A 13,920-nucleotide genomic window follows, 5' to 3' on the forward strand; every position below is an offset into this window, starting at 1 on the left:
TAAAATGAAGCTTTCCCTGGATTTAGTATTATCCACTTTTCACGCTGAAGTAGCCATAGTAGTTGCTTAGTCGGAAGTTCTTTTATCATCTGTCCGGTGATATTATCTTGCCCAGGAAATTCTTTAGGTTTTATGTTCAGCACTTGCTTGTATCTGACTTCAAAAAGTTTGTTTTTCTCGTAATCAAATACCAAATTACCTTATTCTATTTCCCTCTTATGTGTTTTAAAAAGGTGTTAAAAAAAAGAAGGGGCTTCCTTTGTTGGCTATAATTGTCTTTATTCTAGTTTGGGACAAAACACTGAGAAAGGGAAAAACTTCCCGAAATTTTGTATATGTTTAATAAAGCTAACCAACAAAGGAACCTCCTTCTTCTTCTTTTCACATAAGGGACTGGGGTTCTGTGTAAAACAAAATATTAATGAAATCGGTTCATTGCCTGTCTGTCTGTCGCATGCACTTTTATCAGAAACGATTATACCTATTGACTTGAAATTCGGCGGGAAGGTTGAAACTGTGAACAGGTTGAACGAGTAACATCGTTGTGCATTTCAAAAGCGATTGTAACATTCTTTCTAGGAATATGTTCATATGGGATATTAAATGAAAGGTCTCAATTAGTCATTTCTGAAGCCGGTGTTCCTGTTGATACCATTGCAAAGGAGGAGGGAGCAATCTGGGGGCTGGCTTTCTATTCTTAGAAGTTACTAAACCGTAAAACTTCAAAGAAATCACAAAGCTGCTCACATACGGCACCCAGGGCTTAAATTACTCTCATATTCGAAATTTGCTTAAATAAAAGTAATAATATGTTAACGTATTACTTTATTTTTTTAAATGAGATGGGAGCCGCCTTAAGTTCATCTTAAAATCATAAAAATGCAGTCATGTAGGCTATGATACAAAACATGATACTACCTAGACTGTTGAAAATTACACCATTATTAACGGAGTTATAACAGATGAAAGTTATCACTTTTGCGCAAATCTAGTGCAATCTAAGGCTCACAGGATCACACCAAAGTAAGTAGTTTGCCATACTAAATGCATAAAAATTACCAGCTAGGTACAGACGGGACAAATATCCACTCAAGTATATAAGGAATACAGGAAACCTTTCCTACTTGAAGCGTCCGACTTCTAGCTTCGCGCCCTGTTTTGTATTCCAACCAATTTGTCCTTCCTTTGGTACGATCTCTGCTGGCTGTAACTTGCATGTTCCCATACAAGTAAGTGGTTGGAAGGTAAATCAAATATAGGAGAGATTATCATTTTGTCACGATCAATGCTTTTAGTCACAAGAAAGTCGATCTTGTTGATTTTTTTCTTTTACTTATAAGAGCTTCAGAGCAGTTAAAGTAACATCAGACCCGTTTTCAGTTACTACTTTAATTAGCTCTCCTGTTCGGGATAGGAGTTTAGAAGCTCGGAGCAGATTGGTTTATTTCCACTTTTACTATCCGATTTTAATAATTTCCTGTAAATGCAGGGGCTTCCGTGTAAGACGGCGTTAGGTTAGCACCCTTAATTTCAAGCTGGGACAATATTCTGTGGGACACGATCGGTCAAACACCAATCAGTTTTGTTAATTTTTGAATTGCTGGATCTACCTTTGCTCTGTCTGCACGGTATCAGTGAACATTAGAAGTATAGACCTCATCACTTCGGACCGTAATCTTTTTTTCCTCGCGGTGGGTGATATAAGTGAGACGTCATTTTCCCAATATCCGGTCAGAATTTACACCGTGTTGATAGATCCGACTTCGATTCCGCTCTCATAGATAAACATCATCTTGAAATTAATCTTCAAAACTCCCCCTCCCTGAAAAGAGAAGCTAAAACTGGGTAGAGGAGCTACGATTAAAAAAGTAATCAGTTACATCGTTTATTCCCTAAGAAATACCACATCATTCAAGTACTTTACTATTTACTTAAAATTCATGTTTTAAATTATTCTAGCTTATAGGCCATTGTTTAAAGTGATAACTTTTGTTTTTCTTTCTTGCAAGGTCTTCCATATAAAGTTTATTCCGGCCATGACGCAGTTTTATCAGAAAAAAGGAAACAACGACGAATCCGAACCACATTCACTTCAGCTCAACTTAAGGAATTAGAAAGGGCCTTCCAAGAAACACATTATCCTGATATTTATACGAGGGAAGAGATAGCAATGAAAATAGATTTAACAGAAGCAAGAGTGCAAGTAAGTGAAAAATAGTAAAAATATAGTAACATATTCTTCCTTACCCGCTTGGGTGGCATTAATACTCGTAACTATGTTTTCTTCATGGGGAATCGATCCGGAATTGGATGCATATTTCAAATTACAAATATATCATTGGTTGGATATTGGTTTAAGTTTTTCTGTAATAACTGAGGACCAGAAATTAAAATTCGCTAGTAATTTCCCCATCCTACTTTCCTTAGGGTGCCTATTTCAAAATCACGGTAGTAATGATAGTTCAGTAATGTAAAATTGGTACTCTGAAACCTGATGAAGTTAAATTTAGATGCCTTTATCAAGACAGAGGAGAGTGGAATTGCACGTATTTCAGATAGGACTTGGGATCTTCAAAAACGAATTGTTGGCTGCACTTTTTTTTAACGAAGGATACCGAAATAAAGACTGCGAATTATATCACAGTCGACCTAAAAAATTCGTAGGCAAACATAGGAAAAATTTTTTTTTGTTAAAATTTGACTTTATTATTCAATGATTATAGCGTTCATACAATTTTTCGATTCGATTTTTATAGCACGATTTTACTTTGGCCTCAAAATAGGCTTCGGTTTTGGCGATTACCTCTTCATCACGCTAAGAACAGAACAGGAAAAAAGTCTTTGGGGGCCAGATCTGAAGAATATGGTGGATGCGGAAGCAATTCGAAACCCAAACCATCGTTTTCATTGACTTGTGACACGGTCCACTGCTTTGATGAAACCGCAGTTTCTTTTTCTTGAAATGGTGCCATTTTTCGCGATTACATCCTCAAACGCTCCAATAACGCTATGTAATAGTCGCTGTTGATGGTCGATGAATATTATACCCCAAAATAAATAAATAAATAAAATTTGTACGCTTCGGAGTCGGTTCACCACGTGCAGTCCACTCAAAAGACGTTTTGATTGTGGTGTGAAATAATGGAGCCATGTTTCATCCATTGTCACATAGCGACGCATAAATTTGAATCTTTTATGGAGGAAGAACTTGAAACACCGCTCAGAATTGTCAACCCGTTGGTTTTTTTTTTGGTCGATTGTGAGCTCGCGTGGCGTCCACTTTAAACGGAGCTTTCGCATACCCTAACTACATTCATGCGCCGTATGTCCAACATCTTTCTTTGATATCTTTAGAGCCTCAGATATTTTCGCCAACTTTACTTTGTGCTCATCCTAATTTTTTTGTGGACTTTTTGATGTTTTCATCGGTAAAAGCGTCCACTGCGTGCACCGCCCTCGGTGCTCATTTCGCCTTATTTAAACTTGACAAACCACTTCTCAATGGTTGATTTTCCTCGTGAGCTTTGGCTTCAACAGTATTTTTTTCCAAAAAGCAATGTTTTATTAACACACGAAATTCCTTTTTATCTATTTCCTTCAAACTAACACAAGTTGCTTGATTCAAAATGCTCTATCTCCCAAACTTATATTCCGACAGCTGTCAAATTTGTGCATGTGTCTTTTGAAGGTTAGAGTTAAATAAAAATCATATGGATTTAAAAATAATAGTGCCATCTCTGTGTTAGTCCAACTGTTATATTATATACGTTCGCGCGCACCTAAATCCACCAGCACGTGCGTCTCTTCTGTCGCTGTGCTAGCTAATTCAGGTCATTTCTATATCTCGAATTGAGATTTTTCATTTAAGGACCCAAATGGTCATACTCTCTTTGAAAAGGAGTATCTTTTTACTACGGAATCCACTGCTGTTCACTACCTCGGACTTTCAATTACTTTTTTGCTTGCAGCTTACGGCATACTTACCTTCAGCGGCACCGCCATACTGATTCACATTGTGCAAATGCGAATACCTACTTCAATATCTTTTCGTATTTCGAGAGAGCGTTTGATTTATTCTATCTAAACATTTTAAACTTAATTAACTTTCCACGTTCGAGAGAAGAATCCTCCGAAGAATTTTTGGCCCCCTACATGAGGATGGACGATTCCGTAGCCTACACAATGACGAAATCTATGAGCGATACCATGACCGTCCAGTTGTGGATAAAATCCGGCTCCATAGGTTACGGTGGGCGGGTCACTTAATCCGTATAGATGAGGATGATCCAGCCCAGGAAGTTTATAAGGGCAATATCTATGGTAGAAAAAGAAGACGAGGCAGACCCTGCCTAAGATGGAGCGATGGCGTAGATCAGGACGTCAGACAGCTTTTGGGGATATCGAATTGGTGGACCTCGGCGCAAAACCGGGATGTCTGGAGTTCTTTATTAAAGCAGGCCTAGACCGGATCATGGATATCTGGCCCGTACGACGGCGCAATTCTTCATTTGATATTGTTTCAGGCCAAAGTATCCCGATTACATGACGTAAGCGAAAGTCAATGAAAGTTTTTTATCTTTCGAGTGACAGTGAAGGTTACCTTTCTTGTGCTGATTCCATATAGTCGCACATAAACGATATTTGGGCCGAACAGTTGATGTTGGTAAAGCAGTCATATTTCCAGATTTTAGGCGTATCCGAACTCGGTTTAGACACCCAATTCTTGCACAAGATGTAATATCTGACATTTGGATACGTCATACGTTGCTCCATTAAGAGCTGTTAGTTTCTGGAAAGATCCAAGGGCAAGACGAGCGGCCATATAACCTCCTGCATCCTTCCACAGGGATCATAAGGGGGCCTGGTAACGTCAGCACAGGAGAATCTAAGACAGAAATTAGCCTGCTTCTCGTCAATTAAGCTTTCGATGTCTTACTCCATGCGTTTCAGAATTTTTTAAACTATTGTTTTTTCGATAGCCGGAATCTGCTCGTATCGAATTCGGGGAACAGCGATATCTGATTAGACGTTTGTTGCCGCCTGATCAAAATCTGGCTTTATGGAAGGTCCTGTACTCAAAAAATATGCCGTCGATGGGGACGGGATGAAAATTATAAAAATACACAACACAATATTGAAGCAAGGTATTGTCAGAACCCGCCTTGGTATTCAGATAGTCTATTACGGTCGCACTTTGAGGAACCTCCCATGAATTGCGTGCATTTGCCCGTTGAAAGCATCTTTTACTTCTATATTGGAAATTCTCTTTCTTGGCTGAATTATATTCGCAAAACTGTCAGCATCATTCTCACACTGGATCTGCGTCTAATACTATTATGCATATCAGAATATAAAAGCACAGAGGTGGATTGCCCTCTTTAGTCCCATTGTGTTATCGTCCGAGTGGGGTACATATCCCAGGTTCGAAAATAGTGTGTAGGCTGTAATCTCCTTTGGTCGCCTTGTACCATAAGATGGATTTTTTTTCAACCAATTTTTAATCTACTGCTCATGGGAGGACTACTATCGGCAGGTGATACTTATCGCACATATTTTCTAACACATCCAGGTGTCACACGGTAATATATACATTAATATTCAAACAGCATGTGCTTCTAGATAAAAGTTCTAGCTGTTAGTCGTGAGTATCCTCTGTCCTTTCTAAAAAAATCTAGGCAAAAATCTAAATAAGGTCGTGTGCGTTGTACAAGTTCCCGTTAGAATACTCTGCTTCGAGGGTCGGCAAAAGGAAGCTCTTACTGATTGTCCCCACAGAATTATTGAAAATATACTTTCGTTGACCGATGGCCCATGAGTTATTGTTGCGCTACGAAATGATTACTGTCGTTGAATACGTTCAGCAGCTTGATAATCTGCAAGAAAATCAATTTTTACCCATGGAAAATCTGCGAATAAAATAAGAGAAAATATAATAGATATTTTTAATTTACTAATTCTCCAAAAAAATTTCCTTAACGCCTGATAACTACTTCTTTAGAAAAGGCATCCACAAGCATTTCCGCCGAAAATGTTCCATTCTGAATTCGGCAAGTCATATTTCATTGCGAAGCTCTCCTGCTTTTTAATAACTTCTGCGAATGAATATAAAGTAATCATTCTCAAAAATTTTCATTTCAACCAAATCCACATATCACAATTAAAACACAGCATGCAGCAGCTGTTACTGGTACTTTTTTAATCCTTGCCGGTAATTTTATCTGGTTTTGTTTCAAACGAGAATATAGAGGGAGGAGATGGCTGAACTACATCGAAGTTGCACTCTTCAGCCGAGTCCAGGAATGTTGGTAACAGGAAATGTGCTTGTTTTCCCTTTTCATTTGAGATGTTGGCTTGCGGTCCAAATATTTCTTCCCGCAATGCCTCATGAATTTAAGGGTTTACGAAAGATAGAAGAAAATTTTCAGGGTTCTATCATCTGACTCCATCTTTTCAATCTTTCTCTATATCTCCATGTATACGCACGTCATCATGTGGACTAAAAATGCAACTTAGAACAGATTTGTTCAGTAAGTTCCCAAGAATGAAACACATGTATGAACCCTGGTTTCGCAGCCTTCTAACAAGCATGCTCACAAAGCAATATGCCATCCTGCACACTTTCTTTGCAATGAATGTGAACGGTTCGGAATTATATTGTGATTTATGAAGGAATTATTGCAGCTCACCCAAATCTTGAGCATGGGTTGTTATAGTGGTTGTTGTGTTTGGCCGTTTGCATATCCAACTAGTTCCAGGAGTAATTCTATTGGCTCTTGGCGACGTACGGTTGCTAAACCGATGTATGGATTCATGATATGCAGCATTCTTCCATTCCATTGTCATCATTGAATCAGTCGTTCTGACTTTTGTGCGACTGGAGGTATTTTGCTCCAGTTCCCCGGGTAGTTGCAAAGTTTCTAAGATAAAATCATGTCTCAAAAATGATATATCCTCTGCAAGAGTACACGTTCTTTGAGTTTGTTGTGCCTACAATCATCATCGAATCAAACGTTCTGACTTGTGCTATCCGTCTCTCCTTAACCTGATTGCCAGAGTTGATTTGAGATGGTGTTGATGAGCACCAAATCAGTGATTCGAGACTTGATAATTTGAGGATTCGCACCTCTGCTTTGTATTATAGAAGGTATTCTCCGATTCTGCAGTCTTCTCTGTAGGAGCATGAACGTTCATCAGGTGGGTGTTTCGAAATGAACCTCACAAGCGAAGAGTGCTTCGCTGGTAACAGCAAGTTTCAATTTTCAGCTGACTTGGAAACCTACTCTAGCAAACCGGCCCCCCTCACAAATTGCTTGCAACATGATCAGATTGAGTAGCTTCTGGTCTGTACAGGGAGTACACGTTTCATGAAAAAAGAGCAAATAGTCTGCCATCTTTCTTTGCCCAGTTTGTCTCATTTTAAGGTTGCGGAAAAAAACTCGTCATCATCCCCCCCTCTCCCTTGTTAACAATTTTTCGTTAAGACAGAATCACGAATGGAATGGTTAACGCTCAATCACCTCGGCCATGGCGCTGCCAAATAAAAAATAGTTAAATTACATAAGAGATACACAAATCCTTTTAAAGCCGAGCTTCCAGTTTTGATCTGCATTTCTGTTCAAAATTCATTTCATTTAATGGAAGACAGTCTCTATAAGAGTATCGTACCCTGTGTATTTGGGCCTTGGTTATGTTAGACTATTCATTTGAAGGTACGACAACCTGTTCACAGATGGATAAAAGCCAAAATTGACAAAATTGCAGTGATTCATTGAATCCACTATAATGACATGTGACGCTGCAAAATATTCTTTACCAGGCAAGTCGCCCTCGTCGTGTCGCGTAGCGTAGGAGCGGTTATAACATACCTCTAATGTGATACTGATATCCCATGATGCCTTGCGATGCAATCAACTTACATGGAAATGACGTACCTAATTTTGTAGTAAGATTAGAATTTCCAACATATTTTCCAGTAACGTTTTGGAATGATGCACGTATGCCAGGCCATATAAAACAAAGTTTAAAGTAAATAAAGTGGTTCCTCTGGAAAACTGCAGATTTCATGAGGTTTTCTATCAAATTCGTAGCAATAGCCTTCAACTGTAGCTCCATTCCAACACGTCCCTCACATGTCAGTACATAAAACTTCATGTGCTTAATCCGGTGCGTGGCTGCACACCTGAACCAGCAAACAAAAGTAACATCTGGATAACGGGCGAGCCTATCGGAAGAAACCTCAGTTCGTCCAACTTATTGAACACTACCCGCAAACTCCATTAGCACATACTCTACATACACATATTTGTCAGTAATTGATACTGATATTTAAATAACTAAAAACAGCTAAAAAAGAGAAATGAAAATAACCCCACGGACCCCGCCGTTCAGATAAGTTCATATGATGGTATATGGTGATGGCGTGATACAAGTCTTAGAATGCAATAAATTTACGTGGAATGCAGAACTTTGGCTTTCAATAACTTTGTTAATAATAGTTAGGATTTGAGGCAAATTTCTAAAATATGGTAATATACTGTTACTAACTTTGTTTGTACAGATATTGGCCCAGGATGTATTTTGAGCCCTAGATTTTGTTTAGGTGCATCACTGCGATTTTTTCCAGATTTTTCGGTAAATATCAAAAGTACGAAGTTTTTTGAAAAGTCCTAATCGAGCCCTTTCAATATGGTCATGTAGAGTATCAAATATGACCATATTCCGTAAAAAAAAGAAATTGCGCGTCCTTTCGCATGTATGGGGAGCCCCCCCCCCCCCCTTTCAAATCCAACACAAAGTTGCACCACTTGCTAGATGTAAAGAGATTCATAGACCACACGTTCTCACCAAATTTCGTGTCAATCGCTTCAGCCGAGTAAATCCGGTGTGGCAGATAGACAGACATTGAATCGATTCTAATATGAAATATAAGAAAAAATAAGAATAAACAATTTGGGAAACCGGAAGCTCGGCGCTTCAGCAATGAAAGTTTTGTTTGTTTCTACTGTGAGTATATTTGAGTGCAGTACTATCAAGGGGTTGCAAAGAGCAACTCTTTAACGACTCGGTAATTATAGGACAAACAACTAGAGTCCAAAGAAACCTCTTTAGTTGATATATCGAAAATGTCAAGGCTTTTGACAGCGTCCTGTATACTTGACTAATCATGTCCTACGTCTGCATCGCATTGATACCAAACTAATAACATTTTTGTCGGCAGTCATGGAAGAGTAGCACAGTACCTTATCAGTGCGTTCAGCTTAGGGTTCCAGTATCCTCTTTGGTTTTGCATGGCACTGAACTCTCATATTGGTGACCTCCACACCGAAGCTATGAAGGAGACAGACTTCTACAAATAGCTAGGAATTTTGCAAGGAACCCATGCTTGAGTTACTGATCTGAAGGATGTTCCGCTGTCCGAATTCCTACGAAGTGCAAAACTGGTACTGAAATGGCATCTTTCGGCGAAGCTAAGCGCATTGAGTGTATTCGCTATCCCTTCACTGGCTTATGCATTCGGAATATTGCCGTAGACGAAAACCAATCTGGAAAACGTAGATCAAAGACATTTGTGGTCTTGCGAGGATGGTTATAGTTCCCATAATATTGTCAACTACAGGTTTTCTTTTTTTTCTTTAATCTTTGCCCCGTTTACAAGCGGGGTCGGCTAATATTGTCAGCTACAGGTACTGTACATAAATCTCTCAAGGCTTCCCTAGATGTCTTGGGACTCTAAAACAATCTGGTTCAAACCATGCAGAAATAGACCAATCTGCAAATATGTTCAATGGTGTCGAGGATTCTTGACGGATTCTCTTAATTAATTAATTTACTAACGGCCACCATCCCCATAGCCTAAATGCTTGCAACAAGCATTAGGTAAATTAAGCATTTGCCTAAGGTTAGTTTATAAGAAACTATCTTATATAAGCATCAAATTCTTTTTTCTATCGTAAATATTGGTTTTGGCCTCTGAATCAAATACGCAAAGTTTCTGCAAAGTATCTTATTAACTTGGTAAGTTTTTTGTGGTCTGATTTATAGCATCACAGATTATTATGAAAAGGATACAATCTCTCATTAAATTTAAATACATTGTAAAAGGCAACAGATACCTAATTGAGTGGTGTCAGCAATTGCCTCACTTTTCTTGAAAAGTCATATAACTCAAACATTGCCTATGTGATTTCACTCCAACTAAATTACTCCTTCCAGTTGGAGATCAATGAGCTCTCCGGAGTATTACCATCGAAGGCGAAACAACCGGTATCCAGTCTACGCTTAGTAATGAACTCCAGACATGTCGGTTTTGCGTCAAGGTCACCGTCGATATTCCTGAAAGCCGTCTGGCGTACTGACTTATGTCATCGCTACATCTGAGACGGGGTCTCCCACGCCTTCTTTTGCTACCATAAAGAGAAAATCCGGTATATTAGCAAATCGATTGACTTCCCGGGCTGGGTCATCCTCACCTATGCGGATTAAGTGACCCACCTATTTATTGAGCCGGATTTTATCCACAATCAGACAGTTGTGGTATAGCCCAAAAAAATTAATGGTTATATTGGCTATAGAGTATTCCATCCTCATGTAGGGGGCCAAAAATTCTTCGGAGGATTCTTCTCTCGACCGCGGCCAAGAGTCCGCAATTTTCCTTGTTAAGAACCCAAGTCCCGAAGAATACATTAGGACCGGCGAGATCACTGTCTTGTACAGTAAGAGCTTTGACCCTATGGTAACACGTTTCGAGTGGAACAGTTTTTGAAAGCTGAAATAGGCTCTGTTTACTGCTAACAACCGTAGGCGGATTTAATCGTCATAGCTGTTGTCGGTTGTGATTTTCGACCCTAAATAAAAGAAATTATCAACGGTCTCAAAGTTGTAATCAACCGTCTCAAAGTAGTCTTGGAAGTACCCCTTCGATCAGCTGTCCAAAGTCCCGCTAATTTTTCAGTCAAGTCAATGAACCCCATGAATTCATTATTAGCTTTCCTATAATCTTGTACCAAAAATAATGGCTAGAAATGCATTATCAGGTCTACGGTGAAAACAAGAAAAAGAAAAGCTAATGATCATTTTTGTGGTATTTGAATTTTTTTCTGTTATTATTACAAATATGTAAATGAATTTTAGGCGATTGGAAAGTTAAAACTCTGTAACCGGTTTTGTGAATGAAACTATGAAAAGAAAATTAAAATGATCGTTTATAAATTAATATTTTAAAATAAGTGAAAGTTTGCATGGGATTTAGGAGCTTGAAGGGTAATGAAGTTTCTAAAATCAGCAAATCAATACCTCATCAGCTCGCCACAGGACAAATCGAACGACATGATGCATCTGCTACGAATGGTGCGAAGCCATGGTCACTACGGGCATAAAACTGGGAAATTTGTAGGAGGTCTACGATTACTAACAAAGTTATAGAAACTCATTTTTAAGGTTTTGTTAGCAGTCTTGAATGAAGTGCTCTAATACACTTGAAGGCCCTGATCCAATATGGATTGTTGCGCCAACGATTATTATTTCCGAGTTATCACAATCTCGGCAGATGCCGGATTTTACCTAATACTAGCACTAAGTGCCAAGCATTTAGGCTCGGATGATCCTACCTACTTAAAAACTAAAGGGGCACTGGTGGCCGGTGGTAGGTCAGTGGGAGAATCCGTCGAGTACTCCCCGCAACATCGAGCACGTATGCAGAATGGTGTACTTCTGCATGGTTTGAACCAGACTGTGCGAAAGTCCCAGGACATCAAGGGAAGCCGTTAGGGATTTAGGTACAATACCTGTAGCTGACAATATTATGGGAACTACAACCACCCGCTCGAGACGCCAAATTTCTTTGATTTCCCGAGCCAATGGCTCATAGTTCACCTTCTTCTCCACGTATTTCCGTTCAATGTTGCTATTATGGGGGATAGCAACATCAATAATATACGCGGAGCGACCTGTCTTGTCGACTAACAGTACGTCAGGCTTGTTGTGCAGAGTATGGTAATCAGTCAGAATTTCCCGGTCCCAATACATGCTGTAAGCAGAACTATCAAGTACTGCTCGCGGCTCATATCGGTAAACCGAACATGTCCCTGTGATCAGCCCATAATGTTCGTTTCCAATGTGTACATGTTTTATATATCTTGAAGTTTCGGAATATATGGAGTGGAAAAACGTGTAAAGAGTTCTTCATATAAGAAAAACACAAAACCTTTTATACCCGATGGGTCCAGCGTACAGAAACTTTTATTGAACGCAAACCAAAGCTTGCAAATTTCTAAATCAGCGGCATAAGACATAAACAATGATCTTGACAATGGATTCTGTAGCCCATTTTTTTCTGGAAGTTATAAACAAATCTGTTTATTTGGGTGTGTATCTATCCATTTTGTAGGATTCCTAGAAGTATAACTGAAGACAATTTTTTTTGTCTACATGCAAACGTCTTTCTAAAAAACAGCGAAACAACGACAGTACCCGATACAACTGCAGAACAAAAACTACTCATTTAGTTTAAATTTTAATTTATTGGAACTTTTGTTTGTTTTTTTTTACTCTTCCCGCCATTTTTAATTAATTTAATTTGACCGTAAGGCATTACTCAGATTTATCCAGGAAAGTTGTTTTCTACCAGTTTTAATTGCTATATTGAAAATCCTCTATTTAAATAAAACAGTATAGAGTTAATATTAAAATAAAACAAGGCGGAAAATCAGAAGCTCAGACCTTCAGGTATGGAAGGTTTTATGTTTTTTATGTGAGGAACCTTGAGTGCAAGGGGGTCAAAATTTAATTTTAACTAATTCGTTGTGAAAAGTATTGTATGGATAATTGTCAATTGCACGTTCTTCATGTTGAAAGATTATTCGGCATGCGTGCAGAAGCCTTGTGTTACCACCCAAAAAAATCTACTTACCACGCGGCGCCCGGGTACCCATACATCGATTCAAACCACAGGTCGACAAATTTGAATCATTTTTCGCAATCGATGTGCGCGATCCGTGTTTTGATGAAAAACATTTCCTTTTTTTTGCTCGTGGAATTTTTTTTAAATACCAATTTTATTTTTTGGGGGTGCGACTCCACTTGAAAAAGTCTGTCGAGGAACACCTAGTCTAATTTATACACTTAGCATTTCGTTAAAAAGAAAACTAAATTATGTTTCAATGTACTATTTGCCTAGATCTAATAAAAATTATGGAGCATCAAAGTTCAAATCTCAGTATTTTTCGGATGTCGGCTACCACTCGGAATTTTTTTCGAACCAACTAATAAAAAGAATTATTTTTTTTTTGCACCGATAGAACACTTGATTAAGAAAGTGTAGATCCCAGTCAGACTAAAATGGTAACTCAACCCAGATTTAACGCAAGGACTTGTTTTTGAATTTTTTGTTAATTTTAAATTTTTTTCTTTTTGGTTGCTGTACACTTCAAAAAGTTGTATAAGCGCTTATAGAATTTTATTTCCATGCCTCTTAGTCGAGAACCAATGATTCCAATCCAATCCAACCGATCATCAATGCATTCACAAGTGTGGTCCTGACAGTTTGGTAGTTTGTTGAAGATACCTCAGCTTTGACGTATAGTGCACCTGCATGTGTGTTCCGCACTCTCAGTGCAGAACAACACGATACTCTGTACGAGGCCCACGAGCACGTTATTAAGGAGGTGGGACTCTCGTCTAGACTCAAATTTGTTTATGTTAAAAAACGTACTAAGGTGTGGGCGGGGCATGCAACTGGTTGTAACAAGAAGTGAGAGTGACATATGCATTCGGTGTATCTTCGGGTGTGTTTGTTCTCATCTGTGTAAGGTTTTCATGTGGCATCGTTTGATGACGTGGTTGCACGTATTCCGGTATGTGCTAACAAGATACCTGGACAGTCTAAGCCAAACACTTTATTTCGAAACATCCATGAAAATCCTT

General features: G+C 38.8%; 1 protein-coding gene across 1 annotated transcript in view; it reads left to right on the forward strand.

The window, feature by feature from the left end:
- Window positions 1-13,920, forward strand: part of LOC119653481 (paired mesoderm homeobox protein 2B-like) — an 82,936-nt gene that overhangs the window by 36,365 nt on the left and 32,651 nt on the right. The window contains exon 3 of the mRNA XM_038058108.1: window positions 2,010-2,203. Coding sequence (XP_037914036.1) covers window positions 2,010-2,203 — 194 coding nt within the window. The remainder of the gene's footprint in view (window positions 1-2,009; window positions 2,204-13,920) is intronic.

This window comes from Hermetia illucens, chromosome 4, assembly GCF_905115235.1.
Source record: "Hermetia illucens chromosome 4, iHerIll2.2.curated.20191125, whole genome shotgun sequence".
Lineage (NCBI taxonomy): Eukaryota > Metazoa > Arthropoda > Insecta > Diptera > Stratiomyidae > Hermetia > Hermetia illucens.